Source organism: Protopterus annectens, chromosome 1.part0 (assembly GCF_019279795.1).
Source record: "Protopterus annectens isolate FY-2018-M chromosome 1.part0, PAN1.0, whole genome shotgun sequence".
NCBI lineage: Eukaryota > Metazoa > Chordata > Ceratodontiformes > Protopteridae > Protopterus > Protopterus annectens.
Window position 1 is genome coordinate 1,546,919,788 of NC_056725.1, and position 22,779 is coordinate 1,546,942,566.

The following is a 22,779-nucleotide window of genomic DNA, read 5'->3' on the forward strand; positions in this document are numbered from 1 at the left end:
TTGATATAACTATAGAAGGCTTTGTGGTTGCTTTTAGTGTCTGCCACAATTCTGCCTTCATAGCCTGGCTTTAGAGGTTTTGAAGAGGGATCTCAACTTTTTGTTTTGGCTAATAAGAGAGTTTTTTTAGTCTTGGGACTTCACCCTTTTCTGCAACAGTTTCTTCCTTCTGTTGGAGAGTTTATTAATGGCAGGGGACCACCAGATTGGCTCCCTTTTTTTGGAGGAGAGCGTCTTGGTTCTGTTGGGTATGGCTAGTTCCATGCATTTATGTACGTGTTCATACAGTGCATTGGTGTATGATTTGGCAGTTTAAAAAAATAGAAAAGTACCACTGGTGTCTCCCTTAGTGCCAATACACAAATTTCACAATTTATAGTCTGTAAGTATACCTGTACTAGAGAGTAAGCAAGAATCGCACACCTCAGAAATGTAGCTTATAAAGCCCATAAAATAGAAACTGAAATAATTAAACTGGGAGAAATGTGTCTACAAGTATTGCCAAGTAACATTGCCAGTGACACTAAATGCCTTCTGATCACTGACTGACAGTTTGCAGCCATGTCTAGATGAATTTGAATGCATAATTTGTGGTGCACCCCGAGTGTGCCATTTTTGTAATGACATGTTAAACTACTGCCCTATCTACCTGAGTGGGAAATAGCTCAGGAGAATATAAAAGTTATATTCTCCCTAGTCAATATGAGCGCCACCTTAGTTCTCTCCTGATAATAGGCCACAGGCCTAGTGGAACTGGCAAAGACACCAGAAAACAGATAAATACATTAAATACTCAGTTTTCTAAACCTTTCTGGCTTGATGCACTTTTCCAGTGTAAGCAAGAGCAATGAAGGTAGTTATGCAAAGGTAAAAATAAATATATTTTTTAAATAATTCCATTACATCCATTTAATAATTACTGTCCAGCTACTGATGATGAATTACACTGATTTAATAATCACTGTCCAGCTATCCATGATGCAAGGAAAATGTATGCTCCTGAACTTTATCCTGTAGGTTAATCCATGCCAGTCTTGGGTTAATCCATCATTGTTCATTATGGACTGGTGGTTATTGGTTTAGTATCTGTGAACCCACAGCATCTTGCACTGATACCTGTACTTACAAACAGCACGCACATTTTTATCAAAACATATGCCTTCTTTAAAATGTGAACTTGCTGAATTTGATTTGTACTAAAATGCAGATATTTTTTAGAAAATGGATTTCTGTATTTTTTGGCCCTCATAAGCTGCTGTTTGAATCTTTAGCTGCAACCTTTTATGTTGTACATGTACTGAGTGTATGACATAATTAGCTACACTAAATATTTCTCAAATTTGTGTACTCTGTGATTCTACCTTCTTTGTGTTTTTACCTTTGGTTCAGGCAGTGGCTGAATTAGGTCCCTCTGAGTGTATTATCTTAATTACTTACCTTTACACTGAAGCATGATTTTCTAAGCTACACAACGCGTGTCTGCTGAGGAAGGGATTAATACAAACTATTCTAAATTAGTACTAGCCCGACTTCTGCATGACTGTGCTACGTGCTAATGAGGCAGTCTGGGGGCGAGGCATATGCTATTTAAGCATATGCTCTGTCCCCTGGAAGTGCCTTTGGGAAGGCATCTGTGCATCAGGTGATTCATAGAATCATTCAGCCATGTAGATTAGCATGGCCACTTGTTGCACCTCCCTGTAGTGAACACACCCAAAAGTCCACATTCATGCATCACATTAGAGGTAAGTGCTGGGGAGTTTAGTGATAAGGTAGGTTTAGGAGGTGTTTGCATGAGTGTATGCAAGGGCCTGCATGTGTGACCATAAGTGTGAGTGTGTGTCTGCCTGAAAGATAGTGACAGGGGAGTTAGACAGGTGTGTGTGTGTGTGTGTGTGTGTGTGTGTGTGTGTGTGTGTGTGTGTGTGTGTGTGCGTGTGTGCGTGTGTGCGTGTGTGCGTGTGTGCGTGTGTGTGTGTGTTTGAGGGTTGGGGTGGCTGTAGTACTTTCATGAACCCATAGATAACAAGCAGCATCTGCAACACTATGAGGGGGGGACCACTAGCTACCAAGGAAAACTCCATTACCATGCCTGAGTGTCTCTTAAACAGTATAAAGTTTTGGGTGAGGGTGAAAACTAGCCATTAGGAATACGTCTTACTCATGCCAGAGAGGCACTTAAGCTGTATGGGGATTGGGTTTGGGGGAACACTGACCACCAGGGATAACTATTACTTGCACCTGAGCAGCTCTTAAACAGTATAAGGATTGGTGGTAGGGAGACACTAGACATCAAGGATACTCAATCATGCTACTTTATAGGCATATATTTAAAAAAAAAACATGCAGGGAATTACCAGACACCAGGGAGAGGTATAGAGTGCTGTAAAAGTCACTAAACAGACTTTGAACCGTGCACCTTGCCACATAGGATATTAGCTGTGTGTGCCACCACTAGACAAAAGGGATTGACTTTTAAAATAAATAAATGTAAAAAAAAAAAAAAAAAGTACATATGGTGAAATAGAGTCAAACTGCGCACTCTTGACACAAGATACCACTGCATAAGCCCACTTCAGTTACTGATAAGTTAGTTCAGCAATGCACCCCAGTCAAGAACTGAGATAGAAAGGTAAGTGCAGTGAGCCACCACTACTAGCCACTGTATCACAGACCCACCCCACAATAAAAATAGGATTTACAAAATTATTAGCATATGATGCTGGTATCATAAACTGCATGACTCCTTGCTGTTGGCAGAGTATAATTAATAAACTGTAGTCATGTAGAAAACTTTCATCTAAGAAATCATTGAAGTAGTTTTTTGCTGGCATGCTATCAGATGGGTGTATTTATTTTTTTATTAATTTAAATCATTAACCTGGCTGATGATCTAGTCCAAAGACCCTTCTTAGTTATGACAGTCAAAATGAACACATACATACATATCAAATGTTATTTACAATGGAGAAAGAGACTGCAAATAAAGTCTTTAGAATGAAAAACAGATAAAAGCAAGTAAAAAGTTATCAAAATGGGTTCAACAGGTTATCTACAGGATATGATCCTAACATATATGTTTGTTCCTACAGTAAACAGGTGTACATTATGACACTGATTAGCACTTTCAGCAGCATGCCAAATCCTTTAAGGCAGTCCTTTTGGTACACTGACAAGTGCAGAAAAAACATGGTTTGAGGATTCACATCAACCAAAACACCAAAGACCTTTAGCTCCAGTGCTGTCAGCTGAGTGGGAAATAATACCCCAAAAATCATGTGTGTTGATATGGGAAATTAACTGTGCATATGAGTATGTACATTCCGCAGGTTTCATTTCTTTATGGCTAGTACAGGCAGGTGAGCAGCATAGCATAACACAATAGTGAGTATTATTAATTAACATTCATGCTAAGAAGGAGAAAGTAATTTGCATGGTTGTAGATGACCCGAGGATAGTTTGCTAGCCCCCAAGAGATGGAAGATTTGGGACACTTAGCCCACATGGTGACGTAAAAAAATGTTAGAGAAACACCTTTACATGATATCTGTCAGCTAATTTGGATCCCCAGGGGTAACTGCACAAACAGGCATGATCCTCAGTGGAGCTGCTAGTTGCTGTAGCAACAGCCATTGGGCTGCAGCATTAATTTTAAATTACTGCTAGGAAATACAAAGGCCCTGGCATGCATGATAATGGAAGCATCCTGTTGCTTTGCAGATCCTGAAAAAAGAAAGGTCAGTATTTCTTAGCTGTTGGTCTTTCTGAAGGTATGGTTTGAAGCTCACACATGAGAACTGTAGCCATAAAGCTAAATAGTTTATTTAGTGTATCATGCATCATTTTGGTAAAGATTACTCCAAGAGGTATAATAATATTACTGAAATGACCCTTGATCATTTCCTGTGCTCAGACTTCAGTTGCAACATCTATCCAGCAGGAGAGGCAACTCTGGCATTTCTATTTTCCATGAGTGAGAGTCACAGAATACTGTTAATGAGAGTTCACACAGGCTGTGCATGTATCTTTATTTCACATGGGCAAAGACTGTGGAAGTCATGCTGAGTATTTTGTAATTGTGTACATACCATTTTAAACTCTCTTTATTAATGATAAGAAAATCTATTAAGTTCAAAATACCAAATTTATATAACTCTAATGTTGACTAGCGGTACATATTAAAGCATTTTAACTTTCTTTTTTGGATGATACAGAAATTCACAGAATGTCATAGAGTGATAAAAGACAACACCAAATTATTACTTATTTATACCAGGGAAATATCAACGCGTGACCTATGTGTGAAATCAATTAATGATATCCACGAATAGGCTAGAGGCACATTTCAGAGAAAATGTGAACATTCTTTCAGATTCATTCACTCTGGGTTTAGTCATAATATACAAAGAGGATACAGATCACCCTTTTATAGCCATATTTATGCTGGTGTTATCTTCTGTGTATAGTTAAAATATATCTCCCATCCTTTGTGTTTGCACTGATCTGACATTTCTCAAAATGCTTTACTCAGATCACATAAAATCTCTAGTCCTATTGATGAGTGACTGTATAACTTTCAGTGAGCTAAGGCATTTATTACAGGGAGTGACAGTATAAGAAAGAAGCTGCAAAAGTTACTGCAGTCTATACCAGTCCACTGTACTCCCTGTTCACACCTTTTCTCATGGATAAGTACTGTGCTTGTCCTGAGTATCTGATCAATATTAAAACACAACATCAAATTATACAGCAATTGAAAGGAAAGCAGCTACCTTATGTGACTCAGAATGAGCAGTTTAAGAATATTAGGGTGTTTTTGATGAATGGGGATACAGGGGAGTGGGAGACTGACCCACAGATTGTTGCGGCAGTAGCAGTAGTGCAGAAATTATACCATGCTGTGATGGGGTGGTGAGATTTGAGTCACTGGACTAAGGTCTCAGTTTATTGGCTAACCTATGACCACATCGCTGCCTATGGTAGTACATTCTGGATAATGATTGCCTTTGATAAGACATCTGAGCTCACTCTGCTTTGCAATGAAGATAATAGCAATTTAGGAGGAAATCACAGTGTGGCCACTGGTCCTCTGTATGAAGGGGAAAAGTTGCAATGGTTTGGGCATCTTTTGATGATTCTCCCTGAAGGCATTCTGAGCACTTTCAACAGAAGGAGACCCCATGGTAGATATGGTAGTTAAAGAGAGATTATTTCAAAGATTGGAAAGGTACCACATGGGCATCCCCCAGGATGTGCTGGAGAATATTCATGGTGATAGGGAGTTCTAGGCTGTTTTGGTCAGATTGCTGCTACCACAACCTTGACCAGTGTCATTGCTTTAGAAAATAATGATGATGAAGATGATGAAATTGCAAAGCCTTCACTGTTATGGCGGGTCTACTCATTACTTGTTTTTTATTACTGATACTTACAACTATTATATGCTTAAAATATGTTTATAAGCCTAATATTCAAAAGCTATTTTCTGCTGATGCTATATTGATAATTTAAATAATACTGAAAAATGTGCCCATAACTAGTGGGATGCGGCCTATTTGCTTCAATGTGTTATTAAGGACATGTGTCACTTTGCATTCCTGACTCAGTGAGTTGAAACATTCCTATCTTTTCAGGGAAAGTTTACATAGCTGTCAAGGCACCTTGGTAAAGAGAAACTTGTAAATACCTTTGTATACACATTTCTGTGCTGTACCAGAGTCTCGTGCCTTTTATGCATTTGCTGAGGAGCTCTTACTTTTTTGATTCCATCATTACTTAATATCCATCCCTGGATTTAATAAAGTCAGATGCTTCTTGCAAGCCAGATCATTTTGCACTCTACTTATGCAAAATAAGCATAATAATACTGTCGCTCGCCAGGTCAGGACAAAACAAGAGAGCATCGTGGGTTCTTGTTCAAGCAGCTGTATTATACACAAACACATCAGAAATGAGATTAAGTGACTTTAACTTACAAACAGATTAGCTATCATGCACGTGGATGTTAACATTCAGGCTGCACCTTCAAGATGGCACTGAAGCTAACACGTGCTTGGTATTTATATGCACACACAGATCTTGGAAATGCTTCTTAAAGGTACAACACACCTGTTATTCTACATCCTCCTTCTTTGAGAAAATGAGTTAGGCATTTTCACTGATATTAATAAATATGCAGTTTACACAGAAATGATTTTCATCATGCAGTTATACAAAGCTAGATACATATATACAACTATGTCCAAGTTTCACACTAGGCTTTGAAATGCGACCGTATCATGTGACATAAAATTTGGGATCTGGTTGAGCAACTAGGATTGTCTCTGCTGACATTTCAGTCTTAGGGATACTGGAATCATCTGCCGGAACAATGTCAGGAGTCAAGACATGTTCTAGAACACCAATATCATCTGGATTCCTCTGAGAGTTAGAGTCTTGATCATAGGTACGATGCTGTGATATTGGTTCTGCTACAGGAAGAAGATGTCTGCGATTTCTCCTGTACTCCACACCCTCAGATTTAACAAAATAGAGTCTTGGTTCTGCACAAATACTCATGACTTGACCAATGAGGTTGAAACCTTTTGCTGTTTGTATCCTCACTGTCTTTCCTTTTTCCAGTGGACGAAGAAATATGCTTGACTTGTCATAGCTGGAGTTTCAAAAAGAACGCTTTCTAGATAACTGGACTTTTATTGCTTGATTGATTTTAGCTTTACGCCTCAATAAACTAGAACTGGTAGGTAATGTTGTTTTGGTTTGCCTAGAAAAAAGTCTCTGAACAGGTGAGCCAAGTATATCGTCACAGGATATGTTTTTGAGATTAAGTTAAAAAAAAACAGGTATTATCATTCATTGACTTCTCAAGTAATTGCTTTGTACTCTGTACTGCACGGTCAGCAAGTCCATTCAATTGCAGATACTCTGGACTACTAGTAACACGTACAAAGTCCCATTCTCTGGCACATTTCTGAAACAACTGACTGGTGAATTGCGTACCATTGTCAGAGATTAATTTCTATGGACTGCCATGGACTGAGAAATGATGTTTCAACTTAGTGATGACTGTCATAGAGGAGAGATTAGGTAGTAGATCGATCTTGAACCAATTTGAATAAGAGTCTACCAGTACTAAGTAATGTTGATTGTCCCACTCAAATATGTCAGTAGCTACAACTGACCTAGGTAGATCAGGGACTTGATTAAGGTGAAGCGGTTCTCTCTGCAAATGTGCTTTAGTATTAGTGCATACTGAACAGGAAGAAAGTACTCGATCAATGTCTTTCACTAGAGAAGGCCAGAATACTAATCATATTCCTCTTGTCTTAGTAGATTCAGAACCCAGGTAACCACGATGCAAAATCTGGATATATTCTTGTTGTAAGGAAGCAGGAACAACAATTTTTGGACCTTTGAAAATAATGCCATCTTCCATCAACAACTCATCTCTGTAAGGAAAGTAAGGTTGCACATCAGATGGTACACTAGATTGCTTTGATGGCCATCCAGCACTGATGTGGTGATTGAGCTTTTGCAAAACTGGATCAGTTATTCTATGATCACGTAGCTCGAGTCTTGTGGTAGAAAAATTATACACTTCCATGATATCAAAGTCAAAATTCTCTGCATCAAGCTGTGCTGTTCTGTTGTATATCTGGGCAATTTGGATAAGGTATCAGACAGATAAAGAAATCTGCCTTTCGTATAGACCATCTTGAAGTTGTACTTTTACAATTTGAGCATCATTCTTTGTAATCTTGCTGGAGCAGAATGCATGTGCTTCTTTAGAATAGTAACTAGAAGTTGATGATCAGTTTCAATCTGTATTTCTCGACCATAGATGTAATCATGAAACTTGGAACATGCAAACACTATTGCCAAAAGTTACTTCGCAATATGAGCATACTGCATCTCAGTCTGGGTAAGTGTTCTAGATATATAGGCTACTGGCTTGCCTTCTTGAAGAATGACTGCATCTAAACCAGATTTTGAAGTATCACAGGAAAGAGTTTGTTGACATAATAGTACTTTAATGTTGGAGAGGTAGCAATTTTCTGCTTAAGAACTTCAAATGCTCTCTGGTGGTGGTCTAGCCATGACCAAATAACATTCTTGCATGTGAGCTCTCTCAAATGTGCTGTCAACTCACTGAAATCTGGTATAAACATGCCTAAATAATTGACCATACCAAGAAAACATTGCAGAGCTTGCACATCATCTGGTGCTGGCATTTCAAGAATGGCTGCTTGTTTGGATGGGTCTGGTCTCAAGCCAATACTTGTAAACAAATGACCAGCATATGTAACTTCTGGAAGCCTGAATTTGCACTTCAGAGGATTGAGCTTTAAGCTCACTTCACGTGATCTGTCTAGAACTCTCTTAAGATTTCTGTCATGCTCTACCTCACCATTGCCTCTGACCAATATATCATCTATTATTATGGCACATGGATAACCCAAAAAAATTTGCTCCATTGCATGTTGAAAGACTTGACTTGCAGAAGTTATTCCAAATGGCATTTCTGAGGAATCTATATCTTCCAAATTAGGTACTGAATGTAGAAAAAACAGTAGCATTCAGTATCAGGGCTGTAGCCTCTTCGACTGTACACATAGGATGATGCAGTCTCTTCAATCCTTTGTTCAAATCCCTTGGGTCAATGCATATTCTGATTTTATCTGAGCCTTTTTTTATGAGTTGCTACCATAGATGATAGCCTTTTGGTAGGTTTTGTAACTGGACAAATTACACCTTGTTGCACCATTTTGTACAACTGAGCTTTGACCTTATGCTGCATAGCTATAGGAACTCCTCTTGCTGGTCTGACTACTGGACTTACTTTTGGGTCTAATTTCATGAAATACACAACTGGATATTTGCCCAACTTGTCATCGAAAATATCAGCACACTCTAAAACATAGTATTGGTGAAGCTGGAACTAGGACATGTGCTTATTTGATGAACTTCTTTGGTAAAAGAAAGCAGATTCATTTTCAAACTATCTGAGACCCAATAATGATTGCACAGGTCTTCAAACCACATAAAACAATAGGTTGTAACAGTTCTTGGCCACATAACATGAAAGCACTACTGAGCCTTTGATTTGAATTTCTTCACCTCCATAAGCAACAAGTTTCACACAACTAGTCACATTTAATTTTTTTACCAGCTCTGATCCTTGTAAAAGTATCTGCAGACATGACATTACACTGTGAATGTGTCTACTTTAAGCTCAGTGGATTTACCATTGATCCGGACAGTACAAAACACTTCATTTCTTGTCACTAAATCTACTGCATCAATCTTTTCACCAATTACTGATACACCATCTACATAAAAAACAGATTGTTGCAGGTCAACTTGATTAACTTGCTGTTTAGAATGACCCTTCCTTGTAACTGTGTGAAGCTTATTGGACTTACAAAATCTTTGGAATGGTACAATTTCTTACACAAATGACATTGCTGACCAAATGCTATGCACTTTTTTCTTTTAGACTCATGGGTGGCACCACTATGGTGACAGTTAACAATAAAGCTTGATTTGGGTTTTGCTGATTCACTCTTATGCTGTGCTGAGCAATGTCTGTTTTGCACTAGGTATCCTTGATTCTGTACTGAGCATGCTCCTTTAACTGAACTGTTCTTGGAATGTGCTAGAAGACTATGGGTTTTACTGAGAGGTCCTGCAGGGGCTGCTGCTGCCACATGCTTAGGCCTGCCTTTGCCTATCACATGTTGCATGCAGTCTATGTGAGCACTGGAGCCTACTGAAACCATGTGTTATCAGTAGCAAGCATATTTGTGTACCTTTATGTAATTTCATGAATCTGACAAATCTCAATGGCTTTACTCAGCATTAAATCACTATCACTAAGCAAACTCTTTCTCACAGCTGCATTATTAATACCACATATGAGTTTGTCCTTTATTAACTCATCCTTTAAATCACCAAACCTGCATGTTTTAGCTTTGTTTCTCAGGTCAGTAATAAAAGCCACAAAAGTCTCCCCTTGCTTTTCATCTCTCGTATAAAACAAATGCCACTCTAGTGTAATATTACTCTGAGAGTTACACATTTCTCTGAATATGCTCTTTAAACACTTGGGGGTCTTCCCTTGATTCAGTCTGCACTACAATACGATGAGTTTTTCCTTCACTTTCATACACTGCTAGTGCATAGACAAATGAACGTTCCCTTTCAATGGCTTCAGACCCTGCTAGTTTTAACAAAATGAATGCCCTGGTATATACATCTTTATCAGAATAGGCTGCTTGTATAAATATATCATATTCTTGCTCAAATATTCTCTACTTCTCTACAATATTCTGATGAAACACAAGTGGTTGTGGCTTGCGAAATCTGTCTGCCATATTGATATATCTCAGTGAAAACTCTTGCAAATGTATACAAACACATACATTGGTACATACACTGATACATGTGCTTAAAATTTATGCCAGTACTTGTAATAACACAACGGGCCTTTGTACAACTGAATTTCACAAAATAAGTTTCTGGGCACTGCAACACTTTGAAATCTTTTTACTGTGAAAGACACTTGCCTTGGAATTATTTTACTATACAAACCATTTATCTTGTAAAGACAATAATGCTAAAGTAATTTATCAACATTTTACTGTATGAGCCTTTGTCTTCTAATTGTTTTAATGCCAAAGCCATTTATTAACATTTTACTGCCAAAGTCATTTATCACCATTTTAAGAAACATTTTGAACAACTGCACAGTGTGAATAAACTAAGCAATAGAAGCTGAGGGCAAGACACATTTCAAAACAACTGTACTTTGCGAATACACTTTTTGGAAGTGATGGCACTTTGCAAATGAACTATTTTGAAGGAATTGCACTTTGCGAATAAACAACCTTGAAGTAATGGCACTTTGCGACTGAACTGTTCCAAAGTAATTGAACTTTGCAAATAAATCAAAGTAATTGCAATTGGCAAATAAACTGTTCCAAAGTAATGGCACTTTGTGAATGATTCGAAGTAATTGCAATTGCAAATATAATGTTTTGAAATAATTGTAATTTACGAATGTATTGTTTCGATGTAATTGTAATTTGTTCTGAATGTATTGCTTCAAAGTAATCGTAATTTGTGAAAGTATTGTGCAGAAGAAGCTCAGAGTGAGAAACACCTCAAAATAACTGTATTTTGTGAATAAACAGTACGCAGCACTCTATTTCTGCAAAATGGCTGCACTTTGCCAAACAACTTTGTATAGTGTGAAAGACACTCTGTAATGGCGACACTCTGTAAACAGACACACTCAGGCACAAGAAACTTCTCAAAATGGCTGCACTTTGCACACAACAAACTCTTTGGAATAGACGCACAGTAATAAGCATACGCTGTAAGCACTTTTGCACACTTTGAAATACTTCGAACAATTCTAGTTATGTTATTCAAGGCTTTGGTCAATGCAAAAAAGTATTTTTGTACCAAACACAGAAATTTGCCAAAACACATGCAGCCACCTTTGCTTTATTTATACTTAATGTGCTCTTTTCTGCCTTTTCTCTTATATTTGTTTTGCTCATTAAATCTCTTAATGTGCCCTTTATGCCCTTTTGTTCTATTCGTTTTGCTCATTCAATCTTTTTATCTCTTTCCTTGCCCATTATACTTTATTGTGCTCATTTTAGCTCTAAACATACTCGTTTTACAATTCTGAGCTACTCTCTACTTTTCTTTTTTTTTTTCAAAATATTTTTTATTGAGTTTTAAACAACCTTGAATTATACAATAAATATAAGCAAAATAATAATAAAAACCAATAAAAGTAAGACACAACAAAACATAACAGAACTATATACAAGGTCCATAACTACAAAAAAATTCTTATTAGAACTAATATTTATCTAAAAGATCTTTCAATTTCAACCATGACAGTTTTTTATGCATATATTTAGTGTTCTGAGGTAGTCAGGTTTTAATTCCCTATTACAGATCATTTTGGCTAAAAAATAATGAATAAATAAGAATGAGATATCATTTTGGCATTTCCAATTTATTGTAACAACTTTTCTTGCAACTGCAAGAAGTAACCAAAGTAGATGTGTTTGTGTTTTTGGAATTGAGTTTGGTGATGTGAAGAAATACTAGATGCTGACTGGATGCACATGTTCCTAAAATGTTCAATGGTAATACCGTTTTGATCTAAATTTAAAAATTTTACAGCATCGTAGGTTTTTGTTCAAGCAGCTGTATTATACACAAACACATCAGAAATGAGACTAAGTAACTTTAACTTACAAACAGATTAGCTATCATGCCCATGGATGATTCAGGCTGCACCTTCAAAATGGCACTGAAGCTAACACGTGCTTGGTATTTATATGCACACACAGATCTTGGAAATATTTTTTAAAGGTAAGAAACTGTTACTGAATCTTGTAGTTCTGAGGTGGATCTGCAATATCTCTTGCCTGATGCCAGATGCTTAAACAGTCCATGCACAGGATGCGTGTTGTCCTGTATTATTTTGGTGGCCTTTTGGATGCTTCCTGCAGAATATAGATGTTGTATGAATGGATGACTGGAACCTGTTACCATCTCTGCAACCCTCACCACTCTTTGTAGTGCCTTCATTTCTGTAACTGTGCAACTTCCAAACCACACATTGAAGTTGCAGGTGAAGATGCTCTCTTTTGCATGAGGAGGAAGCTTAGCTTTTTTCAGCCTTCTTAAAAAGTGGAGGCATTAGTGCGCTTTCTTGACTAGTTGGCTGGTGTTTCCTGACCACAAGAGATCCTCTGATATGTGTACGCCGAGGAATTTCATACTCTTAACTCTCTCCACACTCTCACCATTGATCCTGAGCACTGGGTGGTTTGTTCTCCTTTTCCTGAAGTCGATGATAATCTCTGTGTTCTTGCTTACATTCAGGTCAAGGTTGTTCCCCCTCAGACCAACTGATCAGAGATGCCACCTCCTCTCTGTACTCCCTTTCATCCTCCTTTGTGATGAGCCCTGCGATTGTGGTGTCATCAGCAAACTTGATGATGTGGTTGGACTTGTGCTTAGCATAGCAGTCGTGGGTCAGGATGGTGAATGACAGTGGGCTGAGAACACATCCCTGTGCAACCCCAATGTGATGCACTTTGATGTGCTCTTACCCGAACACACCCTCTGTGGTCTCTCCATCAGGAAGCCCAGAGATGTTTATTGATTCCTAAATTTGCCAGTTCTTCTATCAGCTACAATGGTACCACTGTATTAAATGCAGAGCTGAAGTCTATGAACAGCATCCTCACATAGTTGTCTTTTCCTTCTAAATGCTCAATGGAGATGAGTAATGCTACTAATAAGGCATCATCTGTGGATCGGTTAGCACTGTACGCAAATTGCAGAGGGTCAAAATCAGGGGGTAGACTTGAGGAAAGATGCTTTTTGATCAGCCGCTTAAAACATTTTTTAAAAGTGGATGTCAGAGCAACTGGTTTGTAGCCATTAAAGCTGGAGGGAGTGGTTTTCTTAGGTAGTGGGATGATGTTAGTTTCCTTGCAGCATGAGGGTACTTTTGCTATGGCAAGAGCGGTGTTAAATATTTCCTTAAGCACTGTGCATAGCTGATCACACAGCCTTTTAACACCTTGCCCAGTATGTTGCCTGGGCCAGCAGCCTTCCTGGGGTTCACTCTCCTTAGCTCTCTTCTTACCTCTTCTGTGTTGAGGCTGAGTACTGCATCCTTCTCCTCAGTGGGTAGCTTTAGTGCCAACCTGTTATTTCTTTCCTCAAATCTACCAAAGAAGATGTTCAAACTGTCCCGGAATTCAGTGCTGTCCTCATACTATGCTGACCTGATTTTGTAGTCAGTGGTCTCTTGTATATCTTGCTATAGTCTCCTTGCATCCTTCATGTCTTCAAAGTAGCTTTGTATCTTTCTGCCATACTCCATCTTAGTTTCCTTTATACCCCTCAGATTACCTCTTGCTACACTTAGGGCTGCTTTGTCCTTAGCCTTGTAAGCTGAGTTTCTCTCCTTCAGAAGCTCATATACCTTAGGGGTGAGCAATGGCTTCTGGTTAGCTCTAATAGTGATACTCTTGGTATTTGTTACCCCAGCGACACCGTTGGAAATGTATGCCATCACTACCTCAGTATATTCATCAATGTTCATGCACCTGTACACAGTTAAGGGAAGAGTGCAGAATGAAAACTTAAGGCAACGTAGTTATATACAATGTAGACACCTGCATACAGGTACGAGAAGAGTGCAGAATGAAAAGCTAAGGCAACATAGTTATATACAATGTAAACACCAATACACAGGTAAGAGAAGAGTGCAGAATGAGAAGCTAAGGCAATCTAGTTATATACAATGTTGACACCTGTACACAGGTAAGACAAGAGTGCAGAATGAGAAGCTAAGGCAATCTAGTTATATACAATGTTGACACCTGTACACAGGTAAGACAAGAGTGCAGAATGAGAAGCTAAGGCAACATAGTTATATACAATGTCGACACCTGTACACAGGTAAGACAAGAGTGCAGAATGAGAAGCTAAGGCAGTGTAGTTATATACAATGTTGACACCTGTGCACAGGTAAGAGGAGTGTGCAGAATGAGAAGCTAAGGGGACTGAGACAGAAGAAATGAAAGACAGAGGAAAGGAAAGGGTAGAGAGAGCTGAGGAGGTAAGATTGGTTTGGGAAATCAGTTACAGTTAGGTGATGCTACTGTTATAAAAGAATTTACATTGATAATTTCTGACTATGAAGGCATTTCATTCTGAATGAAATTCAGTGTAGGATGGTATGACTTTTATCTGGGGAGGAATGGATTCCCATATTTTATGTGCTGGTACAGGGGAAGAGTGATTGGTTGAATGTAATTTGTTAAGGGGTGTTAAGTACGTTGGGTGGGTGGAAGGAGGGGGAGCTCTAATGTTGTATGGAGTGGATCTCTTGTAAAATCTACTGACAAGGAAGGGAAAAGAGTTTTGTTTGTTCAGTTTATACACCAGACATTTTATGAGGAGGGCCTTTCAGTATTTGATAGTGAGACATTTAATTTTTGAGAGAATGGAGCAAGGTATTGGCATCAGGAACAAAAGTAACCTCAAATGAAAGCAACAGGTATGTTCTTGCAGCATTAACTGAAAAACAAAGAGATCATCCTACAGAGGTAAATGAGATTATGGCAAATGCTATTTACTTGCCTTATTTACATTCATAATGTAAGAACAGAGTGTGATGCAATCTTGTGGGGTATGGAATGTGGAAGCAGTATGCATTAATTAAAAAACTACAATAAACATGGTGGGTAAGCGCAAGCTATTCATATATATAAATATGTTTGATAAATCAGTTATAAATATTAGCAGTATTCTCATATCTGCATTAATGCCATAAAAGTTGTGTGATGTGCAGACGAACAAATGGTGCCACCTGGTATACATTAAGGCACACCACAGGCCTCCATGCTAACATCTAACATGCATATTTTTGTAGATTCATATTGTTGATTTGAAATATTGTGACAACATTGTACGCATGATTTGCATTGTTTGTACAATATCATAAAACAGCAGTGTGCTATCTACTCTTGCCACACAGCATTGTAAAGCTCCAAAACAGATGAGCAAGTCTCACACTAATACTTTGTGTTTATTTTACACAGTTATACAGGTATAATCCTTATTTGACAGGGACACTGATATTCTTTGACAAATAAAGAACAACTTTCTTCCCTGAATCTTCAATATGCAATTATAATCACCAGGCAGACTTTTGATACTAAATTCACAGCCCACTGTTTAATGGAAGCCTTAATGTTTTCATCTTGCAATTTATATAATTTGTGAGATAATATAAATTGTATGACATGTGTTTTTGGTATAGGGTTTTGGAGAACATCTGTTAGGAAACAAGTGTATTCTTGACTTAGAAGAGTAGGTTAATTGACCTTCCGCTGTTTATGACTGAATGAGTTAATATTTGTATTTTAAGTTATTTCTATTTAGTGGTGTTTGGAAAATGTTAATAAAGGGAGATTTTCAAAAATGGTGTAATTGAATAAAGTCTTCTATCTTTTAGTCACAAAACTATGAAAGTATTGTAAAATAGCTGATTATATACAGAAATTGGTCTCTTCCCTCCTTTTCAACTCATATCTGTCATTCAGTATTATAATCATCTATTGTATACTCTGCAGACAACTGGAATAATCTGCATTTTGGATACGATAATATATATCACAACTATTGACGTACACCAGATATTAATGGCTTTCTGCTGTATCAATATCTTTACATGCATTATTACTGATGTTATTAGGCTAATGCTTTAAATTTGAATTAATATTCTGTGAATTGTCTATTGTCAAAAATACTGCTTGTATTATACACTATTATAACTGCTTATTGTTATTGTTATTGCTTTTCCTTCTGATATTTTATTCTGAGTTTCTATTGTGAAAGGACCACACCCATTCAGGCATCCTTAAAAAGATGGCACAAATAAATACATCCAGTACTGTAATTTTAAAGAGTTTCATTTGGCCAAAGTTCAACACTAACTTCTTCTAGCTTTTCCCAGTTAGGGGTTGCCACAGCGAATCATCTGTCTTCTCATGATTGGCAGTGGAGTTTTACAGCGTTGAGTTGCCAACCTGGTGCCCAACCTTCCACAGAAGGCAAATACACGCACACACTCACACTGAGGGCCAATTTAGAGTGTCCAATCCACCTACTGCATGTCTTTGGGATGTAGGAGGAAACTGGAGCACCTGTAGAAAACCCACGTGACCACAGGGAGGGCATGCAGACTCTGCACAGAAGGCACCCCAGCCAAGAATTGAACTGGGGAACCTCTTGCTGTGAGGTGGCAACACTAACCGCTGCACCCCTGTGGCCTCCCCAAAGTTCAACACTAGCTATTTTTCATAATGTGACTGTGTCAATAATGAGTCATACTTGAAATGTTACTGGTTATGTGGAAGCACCTCAATTTCAGACTAGACTAAAGCTGGCCATGTATTTAGTTTAGAAAATATTTTACATAGTCTGAAGCAGAGCCTATTTTAGGTCAGTTTATACTCAGATGAAAAGGAACAGTCAGGTGTGTAAGGTATTGAAAAATATTTATGTAGATATTGAAAAGACCAAAGCCACAGTGTATATTATTCAACCAAGAAATCATGTAGGTAGGTCTGTAAATGTTGTATTACTGTAACTACTTATGCTTTGCTTCACCTTAGTTTTATTCTGCATTAGGGCTAGCCACTCTGTGGTACAAACATTGGGTCTAGGTGATTTGGTCATAGCGCCTAATGTTGATATTACACCCCAACCCCGTATAAAAGTGGGAAACAAGTTGATGATGATGATGATGACAATGTTGTAACATTATTTATTACGTGACTAATTTGTTAAACCAAGTAACTGGACTGGTCCTTTGACTCTTTTCAGCCATCGTGGCAAAATATTGGTAATGCACTGTACCTATACGGTATATACATATAATGCACAAAATTATATGCACAACTATATAATAGTAAAATTAAAGCAACAAGAAAGCTGACATTTCTTTGTGAAACCCTCTAAAAACAAAATTTTTCCTTTCCCAGAATAGCAAATTATAGTAAAAATTCAGTGAGCCATTCATAAAGAATCCCCACAGAACAAACAGCATCTTGAAAAGTAATGTAGCCAAGATAAACTAGCAGGGACTCAGAAATGCCGTCCCCTTGAAAAAAAGTGACAATTAAAAATAAATAAACAAAAACAGTAGAAACACAGACACACACACAAATCAAATCTGCATAAATGAAATGAAACAAAACAAAAATGCAGACTATGATACAAATTAAAGTCACCTTTACTTTAGATTTAAATGAACATTCTAAATTGGCCCCAGGTGTGATTGTGCATGCATGTGAATGGTATGAAAGAAAAACCATTTCAGGGCTAGCCATCCAGTGGTGCAAAGCTTGCCTCTAGATGATTGTCACTGTTGAAGCGACACCCTGACCCCATAAGGAAAAATGGGTAAAGAAGTGGATGGATGGATGGATGGATGGATGGATGGATGGATGGATGGATGGATGGATGGATGGATGGATTAAACACAGCTAATGGCAGACAAAAGCATACAAATAATAACTATAACTTCCTTGTGAAAGGAATGGCATAAGCTCCATAAACAGGAAATGAACCAGTAGAAGAAGCAGGAGCAGGAAATAGAAGAAGCAGGGGCAGGAAGTATATGAAGTATGCATTCAGAAATTACCAGCAGTCCCTATAGGAACAGTAAAATGAAAGTCAGCCACACTTACTTAAAGATACAATACATAAACATAAAACACTACATTGACAAAGTGCTTATTATGACAGTAAAGAAAACACATAAAACTTACATAAAAGAAGAATTGGGAGGATGGCCTAATGAGTAAGGTGTTTGCCTTGCAAACATAAGGTGCAGGGTTTGAGTCTCACAAGGAATAATTGGGTAGGCTTAAAATGGCTCACACGGGCAGTTATCTTAGTACTAACCTTTGAACTTACCACAAAATCCCAGTTATATAAAAGCAAAAAGGATACCACGCAGCAAACCACAACTTAAAAATAATTGAAGGGAAGTATTACTGTTTCCATTCAAATTATTTGCCATGAGAACATTTTAAGAGCATGTCACTTGGAAATATGTTTGTCAAATACTGTGGTACTGATATTCAAGTCACTCACCCGGACTCATTCACTTCCCAATGATCAGATATTTAGTGTCATGTTCATATTTGCTGGCAGGGTGGAAAACAGTAGTTACAGATCTGCGTAATACTGTATTTAAGTATGACAAAGATATTTTAGACCAAGCTTTTAAATTAGCTGTTTGCTTTACTTTTGCAGTATAAATCATTTTCTCATATTTGCCACAAGAAATAAGCAACATATAACAAAATGTAGGAAATAAATAAATAAAGAGACAAACAAATAAATAAACTTATAAGTAGAATACTTAATTTCCTCCTTTTCCAGACATACAAAAAAATACAGCAGTTAACAGCATAGCAACAAAGTTAAATGTATGCTGTGGTTATAACAACACAGTAATGTCACACAAGATTATTATTATTTTTGTAAAAAAATAAATAATGGAAGCTTTTAACCTTCATTATTTACAATGGTTAACATGTTTTATAATGAACTACAATGCACTTAATAATCTTACATTTAATGAAATTGTATAACTGGTGGCATAACAAAACCTTAACACAATATACATAAAAGGAAGATATTTTATCCATATGAGTAAACATATAGATCCACAAACACATATACACACAATCACACGACCAACAATGTAACACATGACAACACAATAATCAACAAACTCAAACACTGAGGTCATGTTCTAAGATCAGTAATCTTTTCCACAGTGGATATTATGGGAAAAACACTGCAGCTAATGGTCCTTTATTTCTCTTTGATCCCCGCCCTGTCAGGCATTACAGCTTAATTAAACTCCAGACATTTCAGTGATATTTATGTTTGTAGTTTCCCCTGAAATGGCACACAAGGTGTCCTTGTACGCAAGCACACTCGCACGTGCACACACGTGTTGTGTGTGTTGTGTGTGTTTTGTGTGTGTGTGTGTGTGTGTGTGTGTGTGTGTGTGTGTGTGTGTGTGTGTGTGTGTGTGTGTGTGTGCACCTGTGTATGTATGTGCATGTGTATGCAGAGAAAAATAGAAAATCAGAGAAAGAGAGAGAGAGACAGAGACAGAGACAGAGAAAAAGAACGAGAGACAATTTAGTGCCGGCTGTTAATTTTCTCTATCAGAAATTCTGAGGCTATATGCCAGCAAAAGGGCTATGAAAGAAACACAATATGTTATTTTATAATTAAACAGTTGTAAAGAAAATACATTTTAATTAGGAGTCAAATAAAATGGAATCCTTAATATTTATAGATTAGATTTTATATTTTATAGTATACCTGAAATATTTTATTTATTAGGCTGTACTACTCTGTACCACTAAGCAACAGCAATTTTACTATAAATTATGTTTGCTGCAAACTCAGGTTGTCACAATTTTGAAGCATGGTTTTCTATACAGAAGAAAAAGTTGGCTGTAAAGTTCACTTTTTAACTGAGTGGAATAAAATAGTATTTAACCATCACTTGAAGTGATGGAAGTTCAACTGGGAGATGAACCATTTGCAGGTTACCAGTTGGCACCTAAGTTTCTAATGCAAACAGGTAACCTGTAAATGGTTCATCTTCCAGGCCCATGCTTGCACTTATCAAGGGTATCAGAATCTGTCAGAGATTGGAATGCATGGCTAGGCTTAAAGAGACCCATGTGGTCGTTAGCCCAGTAAACACCTAGGAACCTATGAACTTATGAACCTATGAAGTTGTCCTAATACAGAGATTATCTGACGTAGTGCCCATCTGCTGTTGCTCAACATGATCTATATATTTATTTATTTTTCATATTAGGTAATGTGGCATTTCATATAAAACTCCTTAAAGAAACATATAACAGGTTATACAAAGGCAAGAACATCTTTCTATACATATGGGGATCCCAACAAAAGCTGCAGTACACTACAGAGAATGACATGCATGCATGCCCTAGCAAAACTGTACTGATTTTCTAGGACTATTTTAGTGTGTGTGTGTGTGTGTGTGTGTGTGTGTGTGTGTGTGTGTGTGTGTGTGTGTGTGTGTGTGTGTGTGTGTCTGTGTGGGTGTGTATGTGTTTGTTTGCACCTAAGAAATGCTTTAAATGAACTGTCAGCAATCAAGGAATTCCTCAGTTCTTACTGAAGTTGCATCAAGTCCATTTTGTCCTATGTAATATGTATTTGCAAACTGGTTTTCTTGAAGGTCTAATCTAAAATAACTTAAGAGACTGCAACTCAAACTGGTCCAACTTTCAGGAAATTACTGGGAACATAGTCTTCACCATTATTTCTGACCTCAGTACGATTCAAGTTCAAAAGATGCAGTGGAACAGCAATGTCAGAAGAAATCATTTTATGGAGATGACAAAGCCTGTAATTTTCTTGCAGTTTGTCAAATATCATTGAGTGTCACATGATTGGCCTATACAGAAATGTTATCTGAATTTTATTTGTGAACTTGATTAAACCTCAGTCATCCTGTAGGTCATAAGTTTGTAAATGAAATGTTCCTCGGACTGGGTACTATAAAGTCAACGTGTTTGTGCTAGTGTGGCTTTACAGTCCTGCAAATTAATATAAGATCTAGTAAAAACTCTGGAATGTTTAGTTACTGCTTAATTTCTAGCTTAATAATACCCACTTGGGATATGCCCTCATTTACAGGGATAAACTGGTAGCAGTGCTCTGGTTAAATTCCTCCTGAAGAAGCACACAACATTCAGATGAACAGGAAGATGCCACTTTTTAGGCATGCAGAGCAATACCCTTCTAGAACCAATTGCATGACTGCAGGAAGAAAACAAATAATGTGCCGTGTTCATATTATTACAGAAGCTCAATGAACTTGGGAAATTAGAGATAAGTACAGCCCTACCTACTGCATATTTTCTGTTCACAACAGGAATAAGCAATGGTACCTAAGTATTTTCAAAATGTAGCTGATAGCATTTGGATTCTAGAGCAGTAACTCCAAATATCGTCTAGACACTTAGGAAGTCTAACAGTGACAACTAAAAGATTGGACGTGCAGCAGTATGAACTGAACAAAAGGCATACTGTAACTACTGACAGTCTCAGCAATTAAGATTTATTCCAAGTCATTTCTACTTCACAATGAAAGTTCCTTATTTATAAACATACTTGTGTTTCTAGCTTCATTTTCAGCTGCTCTGTTCAGTGGTACTACATGAATTGCAGAATGGAGGTAGAAAAAAGGTTTACTTTCTCATTTTTCTGATTTTTCTTACTGCAAAGAGCCAGGAGGTGTTAAGGCCCTTATTTTTAACAACCAAGGTATGCTGCATCTTACCTAGAAAATACCAAGTCACTGCTGCGATTCCAGCTAGACCCAGTACGATCCCTACAGGAGTGAGAAGTGAAAAGGCCAGTGAAGTGAAAATAGTGCTTTTCTCATCATCAGTGTCTTCTATAGGCTGTTGAACAACATAGCCATCATCCTAAAAGAGAAACAATATAAATACATTACTGACAGTTCACTTGCAAGTATGTTTAAACATGTTTTCTAAATTAGTGACATGTTGCTTGTATTGCTGTTATCCATGAACAAGCTAAAGAAATACAATGTTTGGGAGCAAGAAAGTAGAAAATGGAGCGAACCTGAAAACTGTCAAAGGCACAGGTCTTGATGAGTTCTTTGTTTTCTTATGTAAGTCACTTTATTCTTTTTCAATGTAAAGAAAATGAGTGATTCATGTCTAGCTTTTTGGAAGTTTATGCAATTACATTTTCTAACAGATTAACTTCCTTGTTTACTGACAGAGTCACAAAAAAGGTTATAAAAATGACTATTCAGCCACCTCACCTTACTTATATCATGGCTTTCTACTGTAAAACCTCACATAAGACAGCAACTCACTTCCTAGAATCTTGAATGCATAGGTCTGCCCAGTGTTTCCTTATATGGCAGCAGTATTTATACCTTTACATAGATGTAGCCATAGATGTTTTAGTTTCTGCACACAATACAGTGACAGTTAATTCTTCATTAAGTCTACAAAACACCTTGCAGTTAATATAGGGGGTTAAGAATATGAGCTGTTTCCTGTTGCCCAGAATCTGAATCTCCCATCCTTCCTTTACCTACTGTGTAACCCTGAA

General features: G+C 37.5%; 1 protein-coding gene across 3 annotated transcripts in view; it reads right to left on the reverse strand.

Moving 5' to 3' along the window:
* The window catches only part of TMPRSS6 (transmembrane serine protease 6), a 1,200,807-nt gene that overhangs the window by 849,323 nt on the left and 328,705 nt on the right, over positions 1–22,779 (reverse strand). For all 3 annotated transcript variants that reach the window (XM_044068021.1, XM_044068020.1, XM_044068019.1), the window contains one exon: positions 21,971–22,118. In XM_044068021.1, coding sequence (XP_043923956.1) covers positions 21,971–22,118 — 148 coding nt within the window. The remainder of the gene's footprint in view (positions 1–21,970; positions 22,119–22,779) is intronic.